This window comes from Dipodomys ordii, unplaced genomic scaffold, assembly GCF_000151885.1.
Source record: "Dipodomys ordii isolate 6190 unplaced genomic scaffold, Dord_2.0 Scaffold49, whole genome shotgun sequence".
Taxonomy (NCBI): domain Eukaryota; kingdom Metazoa; phylum Chordata; class Mammalia; order Rodentia; family Heteromyidae; genus Dipodomys; species Dipodomys ordii.
The window spans coordinates 6062283-6090196 of NW_012267265.1; the positions used below are offsets into that span (position 1 = coordinate 6062283).

The 27914-nt window shown below is 42.4% G+C and overlaps 1 protein-coding gene across 2 annotated transcripts in view; it reads left to right on the top strand.

Annotated features, from left to right (window-relative positions):
• The window catches only part of Sept11 (septin 11), a 92141-nt gene extending 65794 nt beyond the window's left edge, over positions 1–26347 (top strand). The window contains exons 4-10 of one of the 2 annotated variants that reach the window (XM_013020192.1): positions 3605–3791; positions 6970–7131; positions 10254–10350; positions 11589–11757; positions 15746–15878; positions 17376–17563; positions 20923–21324. In XM_013020192.1, the coding sequence (XP_012875646.1) occupies positions 3605–3791; positions 6970–7131; positions 10254–10350; positions 11589–11757; positions 15746–15878; positions 17376–17563; positions 20923–20938 (952 nt within the window). In that variant the 3' untranslated portion in view covers positions 20939–21324. Of the gene's footprint in view, positions 1–3604; positions 3792–6969; positions 7132–10253; positions 10351–11588; positions 11758–15745; positions 15879–17375; positions 17564–20922; positions 21325–25649 lie in introns of those variants that run through there. The other variant, XM_013020193.1, reaches the window with a different exon arrangement.
• The last annotated feature ends 1567 nt before the right edge of the window (positions 26348–27914 follow it).

Below are 27914 nucleotides of genomic sequence, written 5' to 3' on the forward strand. Positions count from 1 at the left end.
GACATTTCCTACCCAGACTGGCTTTGAACCACAGTCCTCAGATCTCAGCCTCTAGAGTAGCTAGGATTTTAGATTTAAACCACTGACGTGTAGCTGTTTGACTTTTAAATTCTGTTTTGCCACACTTTCTGGCAGAGATAGTCTAGAAATAAAGACAAGTGTTTCTGGATACTAGATTGCAAGATAAGAGAAACATGCTCACCCATTTAGTCATCTGGAAAATAGAGAGTGAGGGCTGGGAATTGGCTGAGTGGTAGAGTGCTTGCCTTGTATGCATGAAGCCCTGGGTTCAATTCCTTAGTACAACATAAACAGAAAAGTCCAGAAGTGGTGCTGTGGCTCAAGTGGTAGAGTGCTATCCTGAGCAAAAGCTCAGGGACAATGCCTGACTTCAAGCCAGGACTGACCAAGAGAGAAGGGCGGGGGAGGGGGAAGGGGGGAGGAAGGGGCAGAGGAGGGGAGAGGGGCAAAGAGAGAGAGAGAGACAGAGAGAGAGACTGAACAGTGGCATAGTCCCCTTCACAAGAATGACCAGTGAGTAGGTGGATGGAAAGAACTTTTTGTGAAACAACTTTTTTCAGTCATTTGAGGGTAAACCTGTTGTTTTACTGCAAGTTTTATGGCTGCAGGTGAATGAATGAAGTGGTTAGTGGATAACAAGGACTACTCCCTCAAAAGGAAATTATAGGAAAATGTAAAGATTAATTTGATCCGTCTCACTTTGCTTCGGTAGGGCTACAATCCAGAGAGGTCTGAACTGACCACACAATTAAAATAACTATCTTTCTATACAAATGGAGAGAAACAGAATGAATGCATGGAATTCAGCTTCTTTATCTTTCTGCTCAGGAGTACAGATAATGAGACATAGAAAGCACTGAGCATGTTGAGGAATGCAGGGATGCATGAATCTGAGAGCAGGAGGAAGATTCGGATTTGGACATATTAATTACAAGAGCAACTGGAAATACCTGATAAGCACAGTTGGGTCTGAAGCTCAGGAAAAGATCTGAGCTGAGGTAGAGATTTGTGGACTTCTCAGTAGAGAGGTGGTAAGAGAAACACGTGGCTTTGTAGATAGACCCCAGAGAATGGGAAGAAGGGAGACAGAAAATGGCTATCAGTCTCCAGCAGGAGCAAAGGAAGCCTACCATATGCTGAGAAAGGAGATATTATGTCTCTCCTGAGTTTTGAAGGAGCAGAATTAAAACCACAGGGGAGAAGGAAAAGTTATAGAAAGCAAAAATATCTGGGCAGAGGACACATGGATAGCTCAGACTAAGAAACTAGGAGGCAGGAAAGGAGAAGTACGGTGAGCTGCTTTGGCTTTTCATCCTCTTGGGCTAAGAATGGAGGAAGGAAAGGACCCTAATCCCAGAACCTGCCTCCGTGTCAGGAAATGGCTGGGTCAGCCCCCAGATGTGGGTGGACCTCCCTGGAGGGGCCTGGTCCACTTCCTGACAGGGTGTGAGTGAGCTCAGTCGCCAAATAGTCACTTGGGAACTGGGTGGGGGTAAAGTTCCATTTTTTAATTTTTCTTTTCTTTTTTGTTTTGTTGGGGGGTGGTGGGAGAAGGATTAACAACACAGATCGCTTTCCTCTTATTGTGTTATTTTGTGTATGATACTATTATAAAATAGTTATAGTTTTATTTGCAATCCTTTGCAGATGTTAGCTACCTCTTTTGATAAGACGCACCACTTTTGTCCCTGATGAAAGCAAGTGGAATTGACAGAGTATAGTGATGTTCAAGGCTAACCTTGAACTGTGACTAAGGTTAGATTTTTGGCCTTAGGCAGTTTGGCTTGAGTTCTTCTGCCACGCTATGTAACTATCCCATAATATTAACAATAATAAAATTATGACTATTTTTGGGGGGGGTCTGGTCGTGGGGCCTGAACTCTGGGCCTGGGCACTGCCCCTCAGCTCTTCAGCTCAAGGCTAGTGCTCTACCACTTGAGCCACAGCGCCACTTCCGGCTTTTTTCTTTTTGCTTATGTGGTGCTGAGGATTCGAACCCAGGGCCTCAGGCATGCAAGGCAAGCGTTCTACCACTGAGCCACCTTCCCAGCCCAAATTATGACTATTGTTAATGTAATAAATGCCTACATTTTAAAATTGGAAGATACAAAAGAAAGTTAGCCATTACTTGCCAGAATGCTGAAATGGTGCTTTTCATGCTGAAGCATATCAGCTTCTCCAAAAACCTTTGGAGAGTCTATGTGCTTCTAGTAAACCATCAGGAAGCGCTTACCTGCCTTAGTCAGACATTTGTTGTTTACTTTTGAAGGATGTTTTATTTTTTTTTTAACAGATAAACTGTTCATACGAAAGGCAATGGAAAATTAGCCCTGTATATATGCTATAGATTTGTCTCTGCTGCTAATCCCTAGAGCACTACCTTTGGAGAAATGAAGGGGTTAATGGGTTTCCCATAGAGACTGTATATACTACTTACTTCCTGGAGAACGCGATTTATTGAATGTATTCCCAATGTGCCATTAGTGGTTGTGTCTATGGTCAGTTAATAGAATCATATGTAATTATTCCTAATGGACTTGAACTATGGTTTGGGAAGGGAAAGAGGGTTATAAAGTTTATCACTGAATCATAACATTTTTGTGTCAGAAAGAATCTTTAGGATTATAATAGTCCAGACTTTTCAGTTTCTCGATGAAGTTATGGAATGTGCACAGTGCTGTAGAATCCAGAGAGTCCCTGATCTCTGGAGGGGTGGGCTGAGGACCAGGGAAAAGCTCCCAGGAGGTGGTAATACCACAAACTGGTTTCGTTTTACCAGTTGGTAAAGGCTATCAGACTTACTCTACTGGGATGGAGCTTGGGACCCAGTTTTGGCTCGGAAGTAAGGAATGCTATATTCTCTTAGCAGAATCTTCTATGGTTACCCTGGGAGAAGGGAAGAGGCAGCAGACTTGTATATTTATAGTCTCTGTTTTAGAGGCTGAGGACTAGAGAGAAGGAAGATAGGAAGAAAACTTTAAGCTAGAGGGCCAGGATGAGCAGAGGAAAAAATAGGGCTGATGTATGTGGCGATGTATATGTATATGTGTGTGCGTGTGGGTATGACAAATGTACCCAGCTTATGTACTTGAAGGGGTGGAGCTAGGAAAGGGGAGAGGTGAATGGACCTGGAGAATTATTCAAAGATTACATGACAGAAGGCCTGAGGTTCCAAAGTGAAACACTTTGGTTCTAGCCAGGTATGGCTAGATTATAGCTCATACCTACAGTCCTAGTTACTCTGCAGACTGATACCTGGAGAATCCCAAGTTAAAGCCAGCTCAAGCAGAAAAGTCCACAAGATTCTATCTCCAAGATTAACAAGCAAAAAGCTTGGCTGGAGGTACAGCTTAAGTGCTAGTGTACTAATTGAGCAAGCAATCCCAGCAAGTGCAAAGTTCTTAAGTTCAAACTTTGGCGCTGGCAAAATAAAACAAGCAAACAAAAAAAAGCCGCTTTCTCTCTCCAGGTCTTAGAGGGGAGAATGGCTGTTTAGTTGAGGACTGCCCAGCTGCAAAAGAAGTTGAGACTAAAAACATGCTCAGTTGAAAATGTGTTTTTACAACCTTCTTGTGCTTTCTAGCTATAAGCCAATAGTGGAATATATTGATGCCCAGTTTGAGGCCTACTTGCAAGAGGAATTGAAAATCAAACGTTCTCTCTTCAACTACCACGACACGAGGATTCATGCCTGCCTTTACTTCATTGCTCCTACTGGACATTCACTGAAGTCCTTGGACTTGGTTACCATGAAGAAGCTGGACAGCAAGGTATCATCTGCCACTCTGATTTTTGTCCACTCTCCTTTCAGATCATCTTTATTCTAAGGACCCTGTTTGTTCTCTATATCTGGTGTATTTTTTTTTCCTTCTGGATTGCAGAACCTTGCAGCTCAGCCATGCTAAGTGCCTAAAAACCTCTTCCTTTCAAAATGAAGGAAACCAGCCCAGAAAATGAGTACTTAGTTCCTAATGGAAGACTGAAAAGTCAATCTGAGGTTTCTTTATTTTCTTTAAAACCTCTCCCTTAATCTCTGAAAATGTTGTAAAGTTCGGCCTTAATTTGAGGTTTAGAATGGAATACAGCTGTTAGTTTTTGCCTATGTGAGAACACTCTAGCTTGTTAGATTTTAAAACTGTACCAATGCATTCACAAGAAGTAAACAGGCCCCTGACCTGAATATATCTATAGCTTCAAACATTTTTTCAAAGCAGTTGAAAGAAGGTACTGTTAAATTTGAAAATAGTTGACACTCAGTCCAGGGACATTGGCTCATCCTTGCAATCCTAATTACTCAGGAGGGCAGTGATCAGGAGAGCAGGGTTCGAGGCCAGCCTGGGTAAAAAGTTAGTGAGACTGTGTCTCCATCACTAAGTTTTACCAGTACCTGTCACCTTAGCTACATGGGACACATAAATAGTAGGCTCACGGTTCAGGCTGGCCTGAACAAATAGTGTGGGAACTTATTTGACATATGAAGCCAAAATGGTGGTGGAGCACCTCCTGAGTAGCTATGTTGACCAAGCCAGGATCATATCTGGATAATGGTTTTGTATAACCGGAAATTTGAAAAGGAAAGGGAAAAACAGACACAAACCCAAAAGCCCAACCACAAAGCTTTCAAGGAAATGAGCGGTAGGACCAGACAGCTAGGTAGCATCATCAGTGGGCTTATTTATTCAAGTTAAATAAGCACAATTCTTTCAGGAAAGAGTTTTTAAGTTCCTGCCCAAAAGAAAATTTAAAGTTGAAAGAGCTTCATGTCTCCAGCTATTCTGATCAACTTGGCCAAGAAAATATGAACCACATGGACAGAAAAATGACATCTTATGTCCATGTGGGTGTTAATTTAGCACTAGCTGAATTTTGTGCCTTAGCTCAAAATAGCCAGTCAGCACAATTAGAGCATTTCTTTGTTCTTCAAATCCTGATCTAAACTTGTCCCCTCAGTCAGTGGTGTTTTCCTTATTCTTCAGTTGGCTAGAGTTAGCCAAGCCTTGAGGGCTCAAGAATCAGTGGAGGAAGACTTTGAAGGGAAGGCTTCCCATCGGCCTTTAGCTCTGTCTGGTTTATTAGGGATTTCAGACTTGGCTCTTGGAGTTGGAGGAGAAGCAAGGAATGCAGACTGAACTGAAAACCTTCTCTGCACACTCCATGTTCTGTGCCCCTGGGCTGAGTAGAGAGCATTGCCCCAAGTCTCACTAAATTTTTCTTAATGTCTTACTGAAACCTCTGTACCTGCATGGAAGAAGAAAATTAATCTTAAAACACATTTTAGCAGGGCAGTAGCTCAGGCCTGTAATTCTAGCTACTCAGGAGCCCGAGATCTAAACATTGAGGTTTGAAGCCAGGCGCTAAAACTCTTGTCTCCAACTAACCAGCAAGAAGCTGGAATTAGAGCTGTGGCTCAAGTGGTAGAGCACCACCCTTAACTGGAAAAAAGCCATGGGCTGGGAAGGTGGCTCAGTGGTAGAGCGCTTGCCTTGCATGCATGAGGCCCTGGGTTTGATTCCTCAGCACCACATAAGCAAAAAGAAAAAAAAAAGCCGGAAGTGGCGCTGTGGCTCTAATGGTAGAGCGCTAGCCTTGAGCTGAAGAGCTGAGGGACAGTGTCCAGGCCCAGAGTTCAGGCCCCACGACCGGACCCCCACCCAAAAAAAAAAAAGAAAAAAGCCAAATGAGAGCACAAGGCCTGGTACTGCCACGTGAAAAAACTACATTTAAAAAGAAAATATTTTAAAACTATGTCCTGTGGACAGGGCTGAGGGAATTGGGAAAGCCTGTCCCATCTTGGAGTTTGGGCTTTCTGCCATAAATGTTGCATTCTGAGGCTCAGAATCTGAGCTTTGCTTTTGCCACTGGTCCTGGGGCTTGCTTGATCTCAGGGCCTGGGTGCTGTCCCTGACTTTTTATGCTCAAGGCTAGTCCTCTACTACTTGAGCCACAGCTCCACTTCTAGTTTTGTGTGTGTGTGTGTGTGTGTGTGTGTGTGTGTGTGTGTGTGTTTGTGTTTAATTAGAGATAAAGGTGTTGTTGACTTTCCTGCCTGGGCTGATTTTGAACTATGAGCCTCCTGAGTAGTTAGGATTACAGGCATGAGCCACTGGTGCCTGGTGAGTTTTATTTTTGACAGTGGGTCTCATTATGGCATGAGTAGTTGTGTGTGTGTGCGCGCATGCTCTCACATGCACATCTTTGTACTGGCACTTGAACTCAGGATTTGTGGGCTGTCCATTCAAGGCTAGTGTTTCACTGCTTGAGCTACAGCTTCACTTCCTGCTCCTTGCTGGTTAATTGGAGATTCTGCACAGGCTGATTTTGAACTCAGCTTTCTGAATAGCTAGGATTGCAAGCATGAGTCACCAGTATCTGGCCTGAAGGAATAATTTAATATTTCCTACTTTTTGAAGATTTAGCAGATGTGAGTTTGAAAATTGTCAAGTAAGTGAAAAAATGATTTTTGTTTATCAATACTTAAGATTTTCTTCTTCCAGTAATCCTCAGCTCATCAGAAAAAAAGGATGTAATTTTGAATATAGTTGGTATTCTGCTGTTTTAACTAATGAAAACTTTGTTATTCCACTGAGAGAGCATGCAAAAACCAAGCCCCTGGAGAAACTGGGAGGGTCTCCAAGGAGTGGTTAGTTCAAAGAATAGGCTCCTTTATTATTGCAATTTGTCACAAAAGTACTTCCTTTTACTGGGTAGTAAAGTAGAATGAGGCAGCTAGCTCAGGGAGGAAATAACAAGTGCCTCCTGTATAGGATGGGAGGAAGTCAGTGTGCGGAGATGAAGCTAAAAGATTATTTTGCATCTAAATAGGAAGTCTGATATGTAGTCATCTATAGTTTTTACAGTGAGGTATTTACTATTTTTATCCATTCACTCTATTTTATTTAGCTGTGTATACATTGGAACTGTATAAAAATGGACATGCTTGTTTTACAGGTGAACATCATTCCAATAATTGCAAAGGCTGACACCATTGCCAAGAATGAATTGCACAAGTTCAAGAGTAAGATCATGAGTGAACTAGTCAGCAATGGGGTTCAGATATATCAGTTCCCCACAGATGAAGAAACCGTGGCAGAGATTAATGCAACAATGAGTGTAAGTCCTCAAGTTACACGGGAACAAGTGGCTTTCTTAGAAGCATTTCTTAGTACCAGCATTGCAGAGTGGATGCAGAAGCCTGCACCGGAAACCTGAAGTTTTCACTTTGGGGCTGACTCTGCTACTACTGCAAGCCAACTAGTATGTGCCTCTGTTTCCCTAGCTATTAGGCGGGAGAGTTAGGCAGGATGATCTCAGTTTGTTTGTTTGTTTTTTCCTACTCTAACAGTTATGGTTTCTCTTGCAAAACCTCATACAAAGCAGCTCACAGGAAAGTGCTCTCTGCTTGCTTCTGTCTTGACAATTCTGTTTGATAGTTGTTTTCTGCCTTTCCCTTCTTTCATCAAATAGTAAACCGGCATCTGATGGTAGGCACAGTGTCCAAGCACAGAGAAGAACCAGTCAAGAGATAAATGACTGTGTGTGCTTTGACAGAGTCCCTCCTGAGAAACCTCTGCCCTGCCCAATTAACTGTATTGTTTCCATAGCGGATCTGTGAGCCAATTCATACCTTTTTCCTTGGGAATGTGTAATTCTCAACCACAGCATCATGCATACAGTTGATGCCATGTGCACTTGTTAGAATTTAGGTAGGAAAAAGTCTGGAATTCCTCGGAGAAGCTGGGGAGCGGAGCAGTCACACAAGAGGGGTACAATGAGGGAGGCTCACTATTTTTCCTCAAAAGAACCAAAACTAGTGGAAGAAGAGCTGTGAAGGGTTTGGTCCAGTGTGAAGTCTGACATTGGAGCTAGTGTGATGGAAGAAATGCCTGATTGAAGCAATGCCTTTCCATCCCAGGTGGCTAGTAGACAGTAGATGCTGATTGAATCCACCTAGGAGAGATGCCACAGACAGCATTTCAATGGGTAATTGTAAAACATGTCTGCTACCTCTGACCTTCTCTGGATGTGGATTTTGAGAGCCTCTTGAAAACAGTAGCCGGTGACATTTATAAAGTGGATAGGGTATGTGCTGTGCACTCGGCATTTACACTTAGTGCTCCCAGCAGTGCTGTGGTTATTCCTGCCTCACTTAAGGAGGGTGAGCCCAGTCCATTTATTGCCTTGTAGAATTTGAACCAGGCAGTTTACTTTCGAGCTGACACTCTCTTTATATTCAGCGCCACTGAGGAGAACAGTGTCCTTTTTCATCAGGGGTCAGAAGTCCAGACCGAGGTGCGTTCTGCTGTGGAACTGTGGGTAGGCTTCAGGAAACAGCACGAGTGAGTGCTGTCTACTTTCTTTATAACTCTTCCTGGCCTCCTAAATTCTGTTTCATGGTCAAGAACTAAATTTGTGTTCAACTTCTTGGGAAGAAAATACCCATGAGCTTTTGCTCTCTGTCTTTATCAAGCTAACTGAATCTGAAGACTTGTGACATCCCAAATGAATTGGGCGCTTTATCAGGAAGTTTTCTTTTCGGCTCTCCATGGCAAACAATTCCTGCTGATGGGGGTGCCATAAGATGGCAAGGTCACCTTGGGACATTAGGCTTGGAGTCTGAGAAAGAGAACATGTCAGATGAACTAGGAAATTTAAGTACTTCGTGCATCATTCAAAACACTGCTTGGGAAATCAGATCCTAGGATTTTGCTAGGCTATCTGTGGGAGGGAATTTGGCTTGAAAACATTCCCTTCTCAACTTAGTCTCTAGGGGAAGGGCACTAGCCTGAGGACCCTGAAAAATAATTTTCTGAGCAGCTGTTTAGAATTTCCTTCTTGTATGCTAACAAAAACCAAATAGATTTGTTCTACCTCACTCCCAGCAGGTAGCCATAACTATCAAATTAACCAGTGTGAAAAGTCCATTGTCTTGTACATCATATCTATTTGAGATAAATTGGGGTGAGGAGTAAGCCAAGATTTTTGAATAAATTGTTTTTCCTACTTAATCTGTGTACTACCTAACAGTTCCGTTCACTAGAAATTCAATGGGACGTACATAAGTTATTTAAAACTTTCTAGTAGCTACATAAAAAAGGCTGAAAGGTATAAATTCCAAGGACCTACTTAATTTAATATATCAAAAATATTATTTCAACATGTAATCAATTTAAAAACTACCTGTGTGATATGTTAATAATGGGTCTTTGAACTCCAGTATACATTTTGTAATTTTCAGATTTTAAATTTTTATCAGAAATGCATAATATCAGAGCCAGCTACAGTGATGATAGCCAAATACCTGGAAATCTCAGCCACTTGGGAGGTAGAAATTAAAGGATTGAGTTCAAGGCCAGCCCAGGCAAAAAGTTGGTATGATACTGTCAAAGAGCAAGCAGGTATGGTAGCGCATGCCTGTCACCCCAGCTACATAAGGAGCAGAAGTAGGAGGATTATGGTTTGAGGTTAACCCCTTGGATAAATAAGTGTGAGACCCTATCTGAAGAATAACTGAAGCAAAAATGGCCGAAGTGATAGAGCACCTGTCTAGCGAGAGCAAAGAAGGCCCTGCGTTCACACACACACACAAAAGAACAAAATACTTGATCTATATTTACAGTTCATACAATTGACAGTTTAAAAGCAGGTTCACATAAGTTATTCTTCACATATTTTAAAGCATTTCAGTATAAAATGTCTAGCAAAATGATTCTTCCCTTTAGAATTTCCATCTACCTTGAAAAACAATCTAGTCTTTTTTTTTTAATAGCGTTGATTTGACTTTGAGTCTAAATAAAATTCATAAAATTATATATGTACAGGGAAACTATTTTCCACTGCTCCCACTTTTAATTTAAATGTAAATTACTTAAAAGTAAGTACATTTTAAAAAGTGAGTTTCTTGGATCTGCCAGGATATCCCAGGTTCCCAGATAGCAGAAGGCTCCTGTGTTGGCTGGGACACATAGCTAAGATTCACAGCAGTGTTTCTCTGACTTAGTTCTCCTGCATCTCACTCGTATCAAGCATGCAGTATTTGGCTGTAGGGGGTAGGTTGTAGGAAGTGCCTCCATCACACCAGACAGTGATCTACTCCCTGTTTTAAGGGCACCACCTTTTCTCTTGCTCCCAAGCAGAGGTCCCTGTGTACCTGGAAGAGTGCAGGGATGTATGGAACAACCATGTTTGTGGTAGCTGTAGAAGATGTCTACCCTTGTCTTCTCTTGACTTGGCAGGTCCATCTCCCATTCGCAGTGGTTGGCAGCACTGAAGAGGTGAAGATTGGCAACAAGATGGCCAAAGCCAGGCAGTATCCCTGGGGCGTGGTGCAGGGTATGTCTGGTGTGGGGAAATGCCTGTGGTGAATGGCGCCATTTCTTCCCTCCTAGTCTTGTGTAGGAAAGTGATGTTTCACAAGGATCATCAGGAGGAGAATGAGGCCATTTTAGCCCTGACCATCCTGGGGAAGAGGAGGAAAACAGTCATCAGGCAGGTGGACCACAAGAGAAGGAACTGCCAAGCCTTACTTCCATAAGGCTGTCCTGTCAGAGGATGAGCGGTACTTGGTCATGGTGCTCACACCTATCATTCCACCACCTACTTGGAAGGCAGAGACAGGAGGATCATGAGTTAGAGGTCAGCCCAGGCAAAGTTGATGAGACCTGTCTCAAAAACAGAAAGACAAAGGGGGCTGGAGACCTGGCTCATATGGTAGAGCACTTACTGAGACTATTACTGGTTTAATGCCATGAAAAAAATGTTTAGTTATATATAAAATTTAGATTAGAAATTTTCTTTTCCTAGAAAAGGAAAAAAGAGGCCTACCCTAGGCGTTTGTATCAGTCGTGCTAGCAAAATATCAGCTACACTAACAACTTTTTTTTTGGTTGGTTGTGGGGGCTGAACTCTGGGCCTGGGCGCTGTCCCTCAGCTCTTCAGCTCAAGGCTAGTACCCTACCACTTGAGCCACAGCCTCTTCCGGCTTTTTTCTGCTTAGTGGTGCTGAGGAATCGAACCCAGGGCCTCATGCATGCGAGGCAAGCGCTCTACCACTGAGCCACCTTCCCAGCCCCTACACTAACTTCTTGCAAACCATAGAGTACTTGTTTTTCCATCATCTGAGGAGAAGTTGTTTGCCAAGGAAATGTTACTTCATAGATAGCTGGTAATTAGGAATAATGGTGGTACCTATTACAGTTCTATAGCATGGGAGGGTAGTCATTGGCCTGGCTTTGGAGCCACATAATAGGTGTTTGGTTCTGTTTAGAAGGTCGGTTTGCTCACCGAAGCCAGGTTTCTGTATCTGCAGAACAAGAGTCTCAGTATCCGCCTGGCAGAATGATTAAGATTGGTAAAGCTTCCTCAAACCCAGTGAGCTGCATTGAGAGGCACCTGGCCTGTATAGGTCAGGATTGCTGCCATCACGGGCTGGTCAGCCTTGACTTCTGCCTTGCTTAGGAACTGGAGGTGAAGGCAGTGGAGCATCTTCACATGGCCTCTCATTTCAAGAGCGGTAGGAACAATGTGTTAGATTTTGTGACTGAAATGCCCCACTTCCTCCTCCCTTGCAGTGGAGAATGAAAACCACTGTGATTTTGTGAAGCTGAGGGAGATGCTGATCCGCGTGAACATGGAGGACTTACGGGAGCAGACGCACACCCGCCATTACGAATTGTATCGGCGCTGCAAGCTTGAGGAGATGGGCTTCAAGGACACTGACCCTGACAGCAAACCCTTCAGGTATAGGGATACCCAGCACTCAGGAACCTCTCAGACAGTGATGGCAGAATCGCACAAAGGCTTGTTGGATAGAAGCATTGGCATGGTGACAGTTAATGACACTTATCATCAGGCATTGGAGGCTATATCTCAACTAACTGATACAGTGGAGGTCCGTATGATCATCTGTTTTACACATAATGAGACACAAGGCCCTAGAAGTCGCTTGCCTAAGGTCTTGTGATAGTAAGTGTAGGGTGGGCTTGGGGGAAAATAAAAGCCTTAAGGGTCTCAAAGCAGAAGATTCCTGAATGGGTGTGCAGTGACTCTTGTTCTTCCCTGTAAGCCTGCTGTCTCCCTATGGTTTTATCAGGTGTTTATAAGCAGAGACAGCCATCACCTACATACATTTATGTAGTGCGAGCAAGATGGGCTGGGTGTGTGCAAGTCCTCCGAGCACCCACAGGCAGTGAAGCTAACAAAGGGCAGCCCTGCTGTCTTCCTTGAATCTACTAAGCTCTTCTTCATCATCCTGCTCTTCCACTTGGCCCCATGCTGCTCTGTGGCAGGGGAACAAGCTTCTACCTGCCAGAACATCATTCCTTCCCTTGACCTCCCTCCCTCCCCCGGTCTCTCTGGCTGGTATTTTAGGAGAGGGCTCCTACATCACAGTGGAGACTGATGGTGTCTCCCTGAGCTTCTTTTCTCTTGAGACCCCACTGTACTTTTTACAGTTGTTCCTGCCCACACTGCTTTTTTCCTCCTGTCAAAATACCAGTCTCACAGAGAGTACTTAGTAACCACCATTCTCTCGGAGTTTAGAAAGTTCTGAGGCCTGTCTGTTTATTGGCTTTTTGATTCACCAAGCCATATAGATAGGGCAGGGCTGAGCTCTCCCATTTGAGTGAGGTGGCGGAGGTCCAGTCCCAGCCTTAGCTCATGCTCATATTTCTACAGCCATAAAATGGAGGGGTGGATACCTCCTGCCAAGTGCAAATTGCTCTGTAAGAATCCTGGTGGTGATATAAGTTGCTGGTGGCTCATGCCCACAGTCTTAGCTACTCAGGAGGTGGAGATGGCGGGGGGATCATGGTTTGAAGTCAGCCTACACAGAAGGATAGAAAAGTCCATGAGACACTTGTCTCTAATTAACTACCAAAAAGCCAGAAGTGTATGTGTGGTTCAAGTGGTAAAGCAAACAAGAGCAAGAGCACAAAGCTGAGTTCAAGCCCCAGAACTGGTTCCCACATGTGCATGCACCTGTGACACACACACACACACACACACACACACACACACACACACACACAACTTCACAACTTAGGATACATGAAATAACTAAGGAATTGATTTGGTTTATATCATTAATGATGATATAGATCATTGTGATGTTTAATATAGTGATATAAACCAAGAAGCCCATTTTCCTATTCTGGCCCAGAATGTCAAAACTACTACCAAGATTCATGTCAAGGCCAATAGCAAAGCTGCTCCTTAGACCTCTTCTCGACTGTGCACTGCAGCTGTGGAAGAAGCATAGAATATGAAAATGTCTTCCTTCATGGTCCAATGTTTTCATTCCATGTTCTTTACCAACTCTTGTTTGTACTGTACTCTAGTTTTTTAAGTATTTTTTTTTCTTTTAACATATTAGTTAAGACCCATGATTGGGTTGTATTGCATAGGTTAAAGATGTTTCTCTAAAAAGTGGCACATTAGTTAGGATGTGATTGGGACTGGGTAAGGCAGTTATCTTGAAATTCTCACTATTGGGGCAGCATTATTCAAAGCACAGTCTGTCTAGGAGTTTGTTCAGAGTATTTCCATGATGAGCAAATTTGAGGAGCTCTAAGTTAGTCTAGTCCAGTTCTTTTACTAATGGGTAGTCAGCAGTGGGTAGCAAATGAGTTCCATGTAATCACCTAAGAAGGGACAGACTATTTGACCTTGACCAGATGTCCTGCATGAGTTTAGGGACGTGTATTTAGAAGAGTTATCCTGAGGTGCTACCAGGGTGGTGGAGCATGATGCACTGTGGGGTCCCTGAAAGAGAGGGCATGAGCAGAGTCTCTTGACTCTGGAACCTTCAATTGGAAGGAAATGGTAGTTTCTGGAACTTGTATGGGTGGTGTTTCTTATAGAAGGTGCTCCATTGAGGGGGAAGAAATTTTATAGCAAGAACAAGCTATCCTTGCCTTTGGCAATTCTGACACAACAGGATTCTCAGTAGCTACAGGCCCTAAATTTGAAGTCCAAATACTACTTTTACTTATTAGTCAACATATTTTATCTCATCAGATAATATGAAAGAAAACTCAAAACACATAATTGTTCATATGTTGAGGGCAGAATTTCTCATAAGCCAATGTAGATATTAATTATGGAACTATAATCATCCCAAGTAACACACTTGTTCAGTCTGTTTTAGATTTGTGTCTACATGCATGTGTGTTCTTCCACTTGCATTTCCTTTTCTCTCTCTATAGTGGACAGGCGTGACTGGTGACTCTGCAGGGTGTCTGGGAACAGCCCCAGTTACTATCCAATTTGTGGTCTGCCCTTAGGATGAACTTGATCATGAGAAATGATAAATGGTTACTCCAATAGTGTGTCTGTACAACAGAAGTGAGAGACAGCACTTTAACAAATATCAGCTGATTTTTCTTTTCTTTTTTCTTTTTTTTTTGGGTCCGGTTGTGGGGCCTGAACTCTGGGCCTGGGCGCTGTCCCTCAGCTCTTCAGCTCAAGGCTAGCGCTCTACCACTTGAGCCACAGTGCCAATTCTGGCTTTTTTCATTTTGCTTATGTGGTGCTGAGGAATCAAACCCAGGGCCTCAGGCATGCAAGGCAAGCTCTCTACCACTGAGCCACCTTCCCAGCCCCTGATTTTTCTTTGTAATGAGTATGTATGTGATGGGAAATGCAGGTGGGCTGTACCTTTTTGGCTATGTCACCAAAGGTTTTTCTGCAAGTTTTGAGATAAAGCTGAGATCATGGCATTTAATGGAAAACATTAGGGTCTCAGGTCAGTAGACAGAAAGAGGATAGGATTTTAAATGAAAATAATATTCTTCTCCATACTGTTTCTTGAAGCCTGTTCACTAAGTCTGCTTTTCATATTAGAGGCTGGAAGAATATGAGTAGAGGAGGGGGACATTTATTAAGCACTGATTCTATGTCAAATGCTTACTTTTCCTACATATAATAACGTCCTTGGACAGTAAGTGACATTATATCCGCATTTCATGTATCATACGTCAGAGGCTGTAATCATGAAGCAGCATTGAATTTTATCAAAGGCTTTAATTCATCTACTGGCATTCTCATATAATTTTTGTTCTGGACTCTATATGTGGTTTTAAGTTGTATTCTACAATGAAACTGACTTGATAGTAGTGTATGCTCATTTTAGTTTGTTATTTGATACAATTTACAATTTTTTTTCTTTTTTTGGTCGGCCGTGGGGCTTGAACTCTGGGCTTGGGTACTGTCCCTGCTCTCTTCAGCTCAACGCAAGCGCTCTACTGCTTGAGCCACAGTGCCACTTCTGTTTTTCTGGTGGTTTATTGGAGATAAGAGTCTCATGGACTTTCCTGCCCGGGATGGCTTTGAACCGCGATCCTCAATCTTAGCCTCCTGAGTAGCTAGGATTATAGGTGTGAGCCACTGGCACCACCTAAGATGGGTCAGCTGGAAGGGCCAGGGTGGGATCCTTTGCCCTTCCTCCAGCACACACTGGGCCGTCTCTATCCCCTCGGTCTATATGGATATGTATGGAGGATAGAACTTGGCTAGTTAATGGATATTGCTGTGTTGTGCTGGTTGACTAATTTCTGGTTCTTGTTTGTCTTCTCAAGCATACATAAAAACAAAGCAGTGCACTGCATTTAAGTTTTAACATGGCAAGCAGTAGCTTCATTGTTTCAAAGCAGAGGGGTAGAAATTTCTTACTGTATAATTTCTTACTGTATAATTGCATAACCTGTTCTTGGTTTGTGGTTTTGAATAGTCTTCAGGAGACATATGAAGCCAAAAGGAATGAATTCCTGGGAGAGCTGCAGAAGAAAGAAGAAGAGATGAGACAAATGTTTGTCATGAGAGTGAAGGAAAAAGAGGCAGAACTTAAAGAGGCCGAGAAAGAGGTAATCCAGAGAAACCTAGGATAATGATTTCATCAATACTTCACATTCTGCAGGTACCCTGAGCTATAGGGATCCTGGTAGTCAGGTGTTGTCTACATTTTACCACAAGAGTGGTATACCAGCCCAGCAAGAAAAATGGGCCAGAGGGGCTGGGAAGGTGGCTCAGTGGTAGAGTGCTTGCCTTGCATGCGTGAGGCCCTGGGTTCGATTCCTCAGCACCACATAAGCTAAAAGAAAAAATCCGGAAGTGGCACTGTGGCTCAAGTGGTAGAGTGCTAGCCTTGAGTTGAAGAGCTGAGGGACAGCGCCCAGGCCCAGAGTTCAGGCCCTACGACTGGACCCCCCTCCCCAGCCCCCACAAAAAAAAAAAGAAAAATGGGCCAGATATTATTGTTCCCCATTTTACAAATGATAAATTGAGAGTCATAAAGATACAGTGAATTTTTCAGTTGGATACAAAACCAAGACAGTAGCAGATCTTAGATTTCGGACCTTGTCATATGGTGCTTGCAGCTCCATACTTGCTCAGTTTATGGCTCTTGAAATCTACATTGTACAGACATTACCTTAGCTTTAAATAGACAAGGAACTAGAGGCAGGGCTGAGAAAGGTATGTCACAGTTGTAGACAGGTTGAGCATTTCCTCAATCTGTCTCTTGAAGAAATTATTGTGTCTTTACCATTTAAGAGGAACAGGAACAAGTGGGTTATTGTTGGCTATCAGGTGTTCTGTCCTGAACTTTTTGGCTGTTTTCCTGGGACAATTTCACTTATTGCCACAAGATGATAAGAAGACATTTCTTACTTAAGGGACAGTTTGCCTTTTGTCACAAGATGTTTATCAGTGGTAAATCCTGTCCTTCTTGGAGAATTATAGCAGTCGTTTCCTCCTTCCTTCCTGGTGGTGTTTTGGGTTATTTATTTATTTATTTGGTGCTGGAGATCAACCCAGGGCCTCACACATGCTAGGAGGCCTTCTACTCACCAGCTACACTTGACACATCTTGTCATTTACATAGCTAATATATAAAGAGCTAATATATATGTATATAGAGAGATGTTCTCCCATCCCCACACACTTATAAACATTATGTATATGTATCAGTAATGGTATTTTATACATATTGATAAAGGACCAGAAATAAAGAACCACTTCTATCACTAAAGTGGACTTGTCATTAGGTCACAGATAAGTTTTACCTTCTTTATGTTAAAAAAAAAAAAGAGTATGTACCTTATCAGAAAGAATGTCTGAGGAGTTTTCAGCCCTAAAGAGTTTGTGACAAAGGCTTAAGCTCAGAGGGCAGAGGGTGAGGGTCTTCAGCGTCTTAGCTTGCTTTTCTCAGCATCTTAGCACTTCACCTTTTGGCTTAAATCAAATGCAATGCAGCCACTGGATGAATGTTTTGTTTTTGAACTAGTACACATAACATGTATCGTATGTGGACAACAGCTTCACTCTCTCCACCAAACCTGTCTTTCCCCTTTTCTCTCCAGCTTCATGAGAAGTTTGACCTTCTAAAGCGGACACACCAAGAAGAGAAGAAGAAGGTAGAAGACAAGAAGAAGGAGCTGGAGGAGGAGGTGAACAACTTTCAGAAGAAGAAAGCAGCGGCCCAGTTACTACAGTCACAGGCCCAGCAGTCCGGGGCCCAGCAAACCAAGAAAGACAAGGATAAGAAAAAGTAAGCAGCTGTCACTCTTCCTCTTGGGGACCTCTTAATGATTCATTCCTCTTGCATGTCTACTTGCCCATTTTTTCCCCCATTGACAGACTGGAAACTAGTCTGTTAGCAGAAAAATAAAAGCGCGCATTTTCTGTATAGTGCAGGAAAGATGACAAAGGTTTTAAAAGTATTTTTAAAGGGTCCCCAAGGATTAATTTATAAAAACTAGACTGTGTTGATAAAGCAATGAGGACTGAAGTCATCTACCGTAGCATCTCTGCACCAATCCTAGGGCTCTCAGAGAAGATGAGTATATTTCTCTGAAGACAATTCTCATGACACTTGGTAAAGAGGATCCTAAAATCATAATTGTTAAAATGGATATAAGGCGTGGCAAGCCAGTCATTAGCAATCTTGTTCCCAAACTTCTACATGCACAAGAGCTGTGAGTGGCTACCCGTTTCCTCTGAATTCATCAAGATGGTGGATGGTCTTATTGTGAAATGTGCTCAAAGCCCATCCAATTGACTCACTTTTGCTAACCCCCCAGACACACCTGTACCCACACACAACATGTTAAACTGTGGCCTTGATTTAATGTGCCAAAGGGTCAGATTGTGCTCTTGAGTGGGTTACTTCAGTAGCAGCTGTCTGATTCCAGAGGGAGATTTGAGCTTCCTTGAGATGAGATCCTCCTGTAATCTGAAACCCTCTGAATTACTTTAAAGGAAGACCAGAGGGTAGTTTTATGACAGTAGCTGATGGATGACAATAAATACAATGAGAAGGAGATGGGTGGAGAACACTTTGTGGTGGTCTCATAATGAACCTTTGGACACTCTCTTGTGTCTGGGGAAGTTGCTGTGCTTCAGGGCAGCCCCTGGAGTTTGTTTCAGGAATCTTGCTCTTCATCCTTTAATGCCAAGGTGCTCAGCAAAAAGTGAACAGCTAAGTATACAACAAAAATGTTGGTACTCAGCAGGCGGAATTACATTCTTTGGAAAGGTGGCAGATAACATGGAGTTTCTGCAAAATGCTCATTGAGACTTGGTGGGAAAAGCAAACTCAGTGCTGACACACCTTCAACTTTGTCAGGTTCGCTCCTATGGAATTGAGAGATGTCGCCTGGTGGAAAGATCAAAGTGCACCAACCACAGCACAGTTAGATCATGCTTTACACACTGTGACTTTCTAAGCACTGAGTGGGCAGTGTGTCAGGACAGTAAAGAAGCAGGCAACTTTTCTAAGCAATCCCAAGTAGTTTACATGAGAAGGGATTTTAATTGGGATTGGTACGGACCCAAGTGTCCAAAGGAGTCCCAGAGCTCAGAATTTAGTAATACTGAATTAATTCTCACAGAAACAATTGCCTAGATTATAACCTACATCAAGAAAACACTAATAGCTGTGTACTGGGAGGGTTTTGGACACTGATACCAGTATTCCTCACATAGAGTCTGAGATTACAGCCACTCTTTCAGAGAAGACAAATAAAAGCCATTTGTCATTGAACCCTTGATCCAAACCAAACCAGGGGAAAAATAGGGGTAGGTGTGTGCATGTGCGCATGCATAAGTGTGAGTGTGCACATATGTTCACATAAGGTGTGAATGAAAGAGAAAGCTGCAGGCTCACAGCCCAAAGTCTAGGTTTTCATACCTTAACATACGTAAAAGGTACAAAGTTTAAAATTAAAATGTTTATAAAAGACCAGCAATGTTGAGAGAATGTTCCATGTGAACTGGATGTGCCTTTTGGCAACACAAATTTCAAGAGGTGATTAGCATTGTGCTGTATTAAAAAAAAAAAAAATCCATCTAGTAAGAAACTGCCCAGTGCGGGGGAACTTCTTCCATGCATTTCTTGACAGGTTAGATTGTTTTCTTCCCATCCTGGGCCTTATCACTGTATAATGATTTACATAAAGCATTATATAAAGTCTGTGGGAGTTCTATTTTAGCATATTGATATATTTTCTTGTGTTTTTAATGGCCTTAGACTTAGTTCACAGTATTTTTTGTGTGTGTCACACTTCCCTGTGTATAGTGAAGGGAAAAGCTGATTGGAAGCCTGAAGTTACCTCTCTTAATTACCAGTGAGAATGGACCATTTCCGTTAGAGAGGACCACTGGACAGTAATCAGGGCAACCAGAGCAGCACCTTGAACAGCAGTGGAAGGTTCTGCCTCTTAGTTGTAGCTGGAACAGGTTCCAGAGTTACCACCTATGCATTTTGGGAGCTGGCTTTGTTGGAGATAGAACATTTTACAAACGATGCTTATTGGTTTACCTGCGATGCTTCCACCTCCAAGCTTAACTCTAATCATCTTAAACTCTCTTTTTCTATTATAATGATGCACTCCTTTTTTAAAACATAGGTAAGGCTTTGTACTTCTCCTTGACTTGCAGTGGCATGAGAGTAATTAACATTTCCTAAAATTACAAAGCAGGACTAACCCTGGCATTGCCATTAGGTGGATCCGATTAGCTACCACGCCACTTTCCCTATTTGTGGCCTCCCCACTGGTGGGACTGGCTGAGGGTAAGTTATACAATGGACACAGGTGATGCTCCCTGAAGATGTTTGTACAGTTTCAGCAGGCATTTGCTGGTGAAGGTCCATCAATCTCAAAAGAAAGCTCTAAATTTCATCATTTTAAAACTGGCACATAATGACTACAGATTATGCAACCGTCTACTCACCTTTTTTTAAATTCTTTTTTATTTATTTATTTTTGCTAAGCATAAAGTTGCATGTTTTGGACTTGTTTAAAATGAGCTGTGTATGTTTGGCGTTGCTTAGTACCAAAAAAAAAAAAGGGAAACACTCTCGACATTGCTGTAAATGTAGCCATACAATGACTCTTCTTTTCCTTTCCTTCCCAACTAGATCAGTAGCATGTCTTCATCCACTATATTCTAGTTCCCAAGCTACTTTCAACCTCTCCAAACCATAAGGTGGTTGTTGTTTTTTAAACATATTTATTCTTTGACTCCTTTGGCAGCTCAGAAGTGGAAGAATGAAGTCCTTATTGAGTGCCAGTGTGATAGCTAATAGATAATGGTTTGTGTAATTACAAAAAAACCCAAAAAAGATATTTTTCCATTGGAAATGGGGTGGTTTCAAGAAGTCACTTGTGAATTCTAAATTTGTGCAAATGGAAACTAACCGTGTGTTCTTTTATTCAGTATGAAGTGTTCGCTTTCGCTGTTGTGTGGAATAGCTTACTCAAGTTTTTGGTTTTGGTTTCTGTCAGTTTCATAATCATTGCATGAGCAGTCACCATCACTGAATGCTGGTGCTGGCGCTCCTAATTTTCCTTTCTTTTTTAATTTATTATTATTTCTAACTTTTTTGTTTTGTTTTTTAACTTGCAGTGCAAGCTTCACATAAAGCCTGGCCAGCCAAGGATGTTCCCGCATTCACCTGCTTTTGCAGTAACCGTGTATCTCTGCCATCTTTGTCCTTTTGTTTTATTTGATTGTTTTGCCCTTCCCCAAACACAAATAACTCTTAACTCATTTTGCTGAATGTTGTCGGGTGGTGGAAAACCCTAGAACAAGGGAATAGCAAACAGCAACTGCTCTGTGCAGCTGGACTCTATTTCTGGCAAGTCAATGATTTGCTTTGTATGCCTATTCCGAATGGCAGTGGGAAGCATGCCTGTTACTTGTATGTCGCTTTGGACGGAGGAAAGTGGGGTTAAAAAGCTACCTGTACGTCTGACGTGAAAACTTCTCACCGCCTCAGCAGCTCAACTAAAACCCTGAGTAGCCATGGCAACAACTGATCGCACAGTCCCTGAGCTCACTGTCTCTTCTCCACACCTGCCGCAAACCAAGGCAGATTTGTATGTAGGCAGAACAGTGGGTAAGCATTTGCAGATACCTTTTACCTTTGCATGAATGTTTCATTTTAATTGCTTGCATTACTTGGCCTCAGCTTGTGGTCTGTTCAGACTGTCTCCTGTTAGGGACTGAGACTGCGTCTGAACACTGCTTCTCTAAGCCTGGCCCAGTTGGTCTGGACTGGCATAAGAAATTGATGGTTAAGTTCATGTTCACCAGTGCATCCTTGACCCTCTCACAGATCATCAGTCTCGAAGGTCAGGTTATAAAACCTCAATAGAAGAATCTACCACTGAGCACAGTAGGCTTCCCATATCTCCTTTCATAAACTTAAACCCACCTTTGCTCTCTGGATTGAGGGATAGAACCTTCTGATTCCAGGCGAGGGGTACCTCCACTAAAAAGTTTTCCCTCATGAGAAAACTGCCACAAATACTTCCAGTGGAAATTTCTCTGTGAACCATGTGTCATCAGCATATATTTGTAAGGATCTTGTGAATTTAAGGTAGAATGGGAAGGAATGTAACATAACCCATGCATCCAGAAAGTTGTTGTTTTGCTTTTTTAAAGAAAGAGGAGCAATGAGACCTTACTTCCAGCTTCCTTGCTGGAATCTGGTTGTCTTAAGGGCATTTCCTCCCTTATGCCCTTAACTCTGGCTAGTCCCACCCACCTCACCCAGGTGGCCTCAACCATATACCAGGACATGTACTACCTGCCTGATTTGTGTGGAGAAGGCTATATTTTGTCTCTCCATTGCTTCATCTGCACAGTGCCCATTCCACTTCCTTGAAAGGATAACCTTTTCATGAACCCCGTACTTCCCCTCAGACAGCAGGCAGAGAAACAGGATAGATGGTGCTGCACTTCTCTTCCTCTCCCAACATGAAACACTTTTCTCTACAAACAAACAAAAAGAATAAATCTGACTCAAGCAAAGATTATCGCCCCCCCCCTCCCCCGTCTTCATCCCATTGTCATGAGGGGAAAGAAAAGGTCTTTCCTGGGCCAATTTAGGCTTGCTTAAGCAACTGGGGAAATCACTTTCACTGAGGCAAACTGAAGCTGGGTTAGAAACTAGACTTAGAAGCAGCGGTGGAGATTCTCACTGGCCAAGGAGCCACTACACCAGCATTTTTGTCTTTCCATATGTTTTTAAAGTTCTTCTGGTCTGAAGCTAGCTGTGGAGCAGGAAGTGTCGATGGCATGCTGACTCTAACCACGGGCTGCATTTGCTCCTGTGCTGGGCGCTTGCACAAAAGCTTGAAAAGTTGTGTTGTATGTTCCAACCTCTGCCTGTGTGAGCATTTTTTTGTGCCTGGTAATAGAAAGTGCATTTTTCCATTCTATTTCTTGCATCCCTGCAAGGTTTGAAAAGTGAGCTTCGCAACATAAACCATCCAGCTGACTTTTTGATGCCAAGATTTATTGATTTTTTTTTTTGCATTAAATTTTTCACAGCAAAATGGACAGTCAGGGAATAAAAAGTCTAAAGAAACAGGAACATTTTTTAAAAAAAATGTGTTGCTTCTGAAACTTTTTTTTCCACACTGCTCCCCAGCCCTGTTTAGTTTGTTATTGCTGCTCTTTTCTTTCTGTATCTATGCCTTTTTTCACAGTAGTCCTTGGCTCTGCACGGAATAAATGATACCCTCAAATCTAATTGGATGTGCTTTCGCCTTTGCATGTAAGTACAGCAGGAAGAAACTTTGGAGATCTTTCTGACTTTAAACTTAGAGGAACATTGGGATGGATGAATTTTTTTTTTCTTTTGGAATAGGATAAGGAAATAATGGTCTGAGTAGATTGTTTTGTTTTGTTTTTAGCTAAATATACCTATGGAATGGTCCCATTTCTATTTTTTTGTATCATTGGTATGTTTTTCAACTTCTTGATGTCAAATGTGGATGTCAAGATCATTGCTCCCAGCCTGTGGGCCTCCCTAGTCACCAGAGAATCCTTGATTCTGATGATGAATACTAAGCTAAAATGAGAAAGTCTTACCTTCTATTGGGAACAAACAAAAACAAAACAAAAGAAGGAACACATTTATGCCAGGCTGCCTTTATGGCCACCTCCCTACATTTTGGATCTTCGTTTAGTGGCCTCTTTGTGGTGCTAGCTGCACAGTGACCACCTCTTTTGTGCCAGCTAGCTCTGGCTAGCCTCCCTCCCTCCACATCTTTTTGCTACTTCTGAACCTCAGATACCCGTAGCAGTTGGGTGTGCTGTAGCACATGATGGAAAAGCCTGTATGAGATTTAATGGCAGTTTAGAGACTCTGTTTTCCAAGCTTCAGGTCTATATTAAGCAGTCAAGGTTTTGTCCAGAAGGGCATCTCGATACCATGGGAGTTGTTTCATGTGATGTTAGTTGTGAGTTTATCTTCCTTCCTTGCTTCACAAATCACCAGCAATAACACTTAACTCTCCGTATCTTGTGCACCTCAGATAAATAGGCTTGGTTGCCTCATTTTCTTGACAAAGCCGAAAGTGTTTCACAGATAAACCTGTTTTGAGTTGGGTTTTGAGCTGTCCCCGACACATGTCATACTGTCTGTGTGGTCTTCTCAGAACTGTCCAATCAGATTCCTTGGTTTTGCCATGTACCAGTGTCTGGATTGTCACGTCTCACCTTCCACAAGCCCTGCTTCAACTGGCAGGACACATCTGTGATGCTGATAACTTCTTAGCATTATGACCTATGAAGTTTAGTTTGTATGTAGGTATGAAGGGGAATTTTTAAAAATAAATTGAAAATGAAGCTGTGAACAGCATTAGAACTTTGTCTATTTCTTGATTTTAAAATATGCTGATATGCCTTAAACTGTAGCTGTAGATTCTTGTCATTTTTGCTGTTTGAAAATAACCGATGTGTTTTTTCTAAAATTGTTGTGTAATCTACTTCCAGTGTTAAATGCAGAGTTGTCATAAATGTAAGCGGCATGTTAGACACTTGTCTTTTTTTAAGAACTAAAATAATTGTATTGATGTGAAGCATCATTATTTCTTCAAGTGTGAAAGTACTCATCTGGCCCCCTGCCAGGTTTGTGTCTGTTAGAGTGGCAAACAGGTAATCTATGCATATATCATCACTAGTGCCAACACTTAAAGTGGGGGAAATATATTTTTACCCAAATGTTGTTTTGTGTGCCCTTTTGTGAGTTCTTTTTGGTCACTGCTTGGTATGCATATGTACGCACACACATGCTTGTCATATTGGGTCAAAGAAATAGGGGTGGCAATGTCTCCTGCTTTCTTGCCTTCTATGGGGAACTTAAGTGTCCTGCTATCTGGGTGGCCCCAGCTTCTCCAAGACACTTCCCTGTGGTGTCCTATAGCTCACATGGTCTTTGCCACCCTCCCCCACCCCAGCCCCCACCTGACCTGTGGACCCAGCTTGGTGCCCAGTGGAGGCCCTGTCCCTGCCACTGCACCGCTCTGTCCATGCTTGGGGACAGCATCCCCTTAACTGACACACTGCTGCTCTCTTTCTCCACTTATGGTCGATAAGCACATTTTTTAAAAAAGACTTTAAGAACTAAATTTGAGTCTGAATCTTTCTCTTTTCTCTTCTGTAGCTTCTTCTTTATGTAGCCATCCTGTTGACAAGCCCCAGTCTCTCCTAATGGACACAGAGCATTAGAAGAGCAGGAGCTGTGTGTCCACACGTGTTGGGGAAGAGTTACCTCCTTTCCACCATCGCCTCCCGTTCTTTTAAAGTCTGGGTCATATATTGCATTGCTGTTTGTATTCGTCAATGTCCTTATAAACCACTGCCCAGAGCCACTACGGAAGTGATGTCATCACCAAAACTAGTCATACTTAATGATATTCCTTCAAAGGAAAAGAGAAATTGAGTGAGAAAGAGAACTTGGGCCCAAATCCAAGTCTGGTGCTGGAACCCTCATGTTTAGCTGTCATGTTCCTGAAGCAGCTGATCCAGAACTTGTGGGTGTAAGAGAGCATGTGCCCCACCTGAGGTGGATGTATGTACCTACCCCACCAGAAGTGGCCCCCCTCCTCTGGGGTCAGCGTGACTCACGATACTTCTGACCGCTTTGTCCTGTGAGCAGCATTCTGAATGGGCCCATCAGGACCTCCCTGCCACAAGGCTTAAGACCTGGATAGTTCTGTGGGTTGTTTTGGTGTTTGGGTTTTTTTTCTATTTTAACCTTTGATACTGCATGAACAGAGATGGCTGCAATTTATTTTTCTTTTGGAGTGTCCTATTGATACAATGTTTTTATTTTTCAGCTGACCACCTGACTCTTGAGAGAGAGAAGAGGGCATCCTTCCCTAAAATTCAGAAGCCATTGTTGTTTTATTTGACTCCTTGTTTCCTGCATCCCTCATACAAATGGTTTGGGATTATATTGGGTGTTGGGGTGTTCCAGCAAATCACTCTTTTTCCATTGGTTACTCAAACTTATTTTTGTTATCAAAGTATGCCAGTCGTTAGCTCCCTTTAAGAGGAAATATATATGAATTTTACATCACAAAACTGTTTAAGAATGTTCTCCTCCTCTCAGGTACAGTTTTTAATCCCCTTTTTGTTACTAGGGTTTTGCTCTACAAGTCTTGATTGTGTTTAAAATGTGCCACTATTGGGTAGATAGATGACTTTTCTACCTTTGGGGCTCAATTTATATTTAAAGATACATTCAAATAACTTCCTGTCCTATCCCTGCCTTTTTCTTCATGGAGTTCTGCCTTACTTTGTGTCCAAGGTTATTATTTTTTTTAACAGGATCTGTATATCCCAGACATGGGGAATCCCAAACAAGAACCTATATCCTCCCTGGTATCTGTCATTACCAGTGGCTCTGATTTGCATCTTCTTCCAGAGTGACCAAGGTGGCTTTCTCCACAATGTCTGCCAACTTTCGGGGAATCAAAACGTTTAGACGAGATCACTTAAAGTACATCCATACATACACTTCTACCAGTTGAGTGAGTCTGTGATTTCTAATGCTGACCTGTTGGTGATGAGTCAGATTCTACCTGCATTACTGAAATAAATAATAGTCCCTCCCCAGCAGTTTTCATAACCAATTCAGTTTGCAAATTCATATCTATTGTAGAGTAAGTCTGTGCATTTTAGTTACCTTGCAAATTCGTTACTTTTTTGAGTGCTTATTTGCATCTTCATTTTTCAGCTTCATAGTCGGTAGATCATAAATGTGATATTGGTGGTGATATGACTTGCAATTAGTTGAAGACCCCTAGGATTGGTCCAGACCATAAGAAAGGTAGCCCTGTGCTTTGTTGGAGCAGTGAAATGAAACCATAGTCCCTATCACCTTTGATTTCTAGAAAAGTTACAACTAGATGAGCATGTTGGCAAGTAGCTTTCTTAGAACAAAGCTATTATTAAATGTAAATCATTAAATAATCAAAACATGAGTTAAGAGCCACCTCCTTGTACCATACTACAGTATGGTATCTTGAAGGATAGAATCAGTAGTGGGTGGGGAATCAACTGATACAGAATCTGATCCATTCTCAGTCTTAGAAGTTAAACATACAGATCTTATCGAAACCCCTCAAATTCACTAAATTTAGTTTTATTCTTTTTTAATGAATCATTCAAATATATATTATTTTATTTTGGTCCATTGTGAGGCCTGAACTCTGGACCTAAGTGCTGTCTCTCAGCTCTTCAGCTCAAGGCTAGTGCTCTTATCACTTGAGCCACAGTGCCACTTCTGGCTTTTTCTGCTTATGTGGTGCTGAGGAATCCAACCCAGGGCCTCATGCATGCAAGGCAAGCACTCTACCACTGAGCCATCTTCCCAGCCCCTAGTTTTATTCTTTTTTTTTTTTTCCTGCTTATGTGGTGCTGAGGAATCGAACCCAGGGCCTCAGGCATGCAAAGCAAGCGTACTACCACTGAGCCACCTTCCCAGCCCCCCCCCCCAGTTTTATTCTTAAACTCCTGGTTTTCAATATTTTAATATCAACTTGATACTATCACTCAATTTTAAAACGATGCATCTGGTTGTAAAGATGGTTTGTGCAATATTTAAAAGTCAAATAGCTTTTTTTTTTCCCTAAGTAGAGAAACATAGTCTAATGTTACAGTTCCTCTTTTCACTGCCCCCAGAATAGAGGGCATCTCCATGGGACAGAGGCTGCCTAGTGCTACTTAGCCCCTGTTCAGTGCCACCCACAAGTGCCTTGTCACGTCTAAAATAGGCTGCCATTGATCAATTCAGCATTTTACTTTGGGTGCTTCTTTTTCTCAAGTGTTCACAAAGTTATAGTTCTTTGGCTGACCAACTAAATGGTATGAAGCCATCTGGGTATAATTATTGGCAATAAAAAATTGTTGGCTTATCTGAAGCTGGACTATAGAAAAGAAATGCAGAGAATTTTTTTTTTTGGGGGGGGTCCGGTCGTGGGGCCTGAACATGGCCTGGGCGCTGTCTCTCAGCTCTTCAGCTCAAGGCTAGTGCTCTACCACTTGAGCCACAGCACCACTTCCAGCTTTTTTTTTCTGCTTATGTGGTGCTGAGGAAT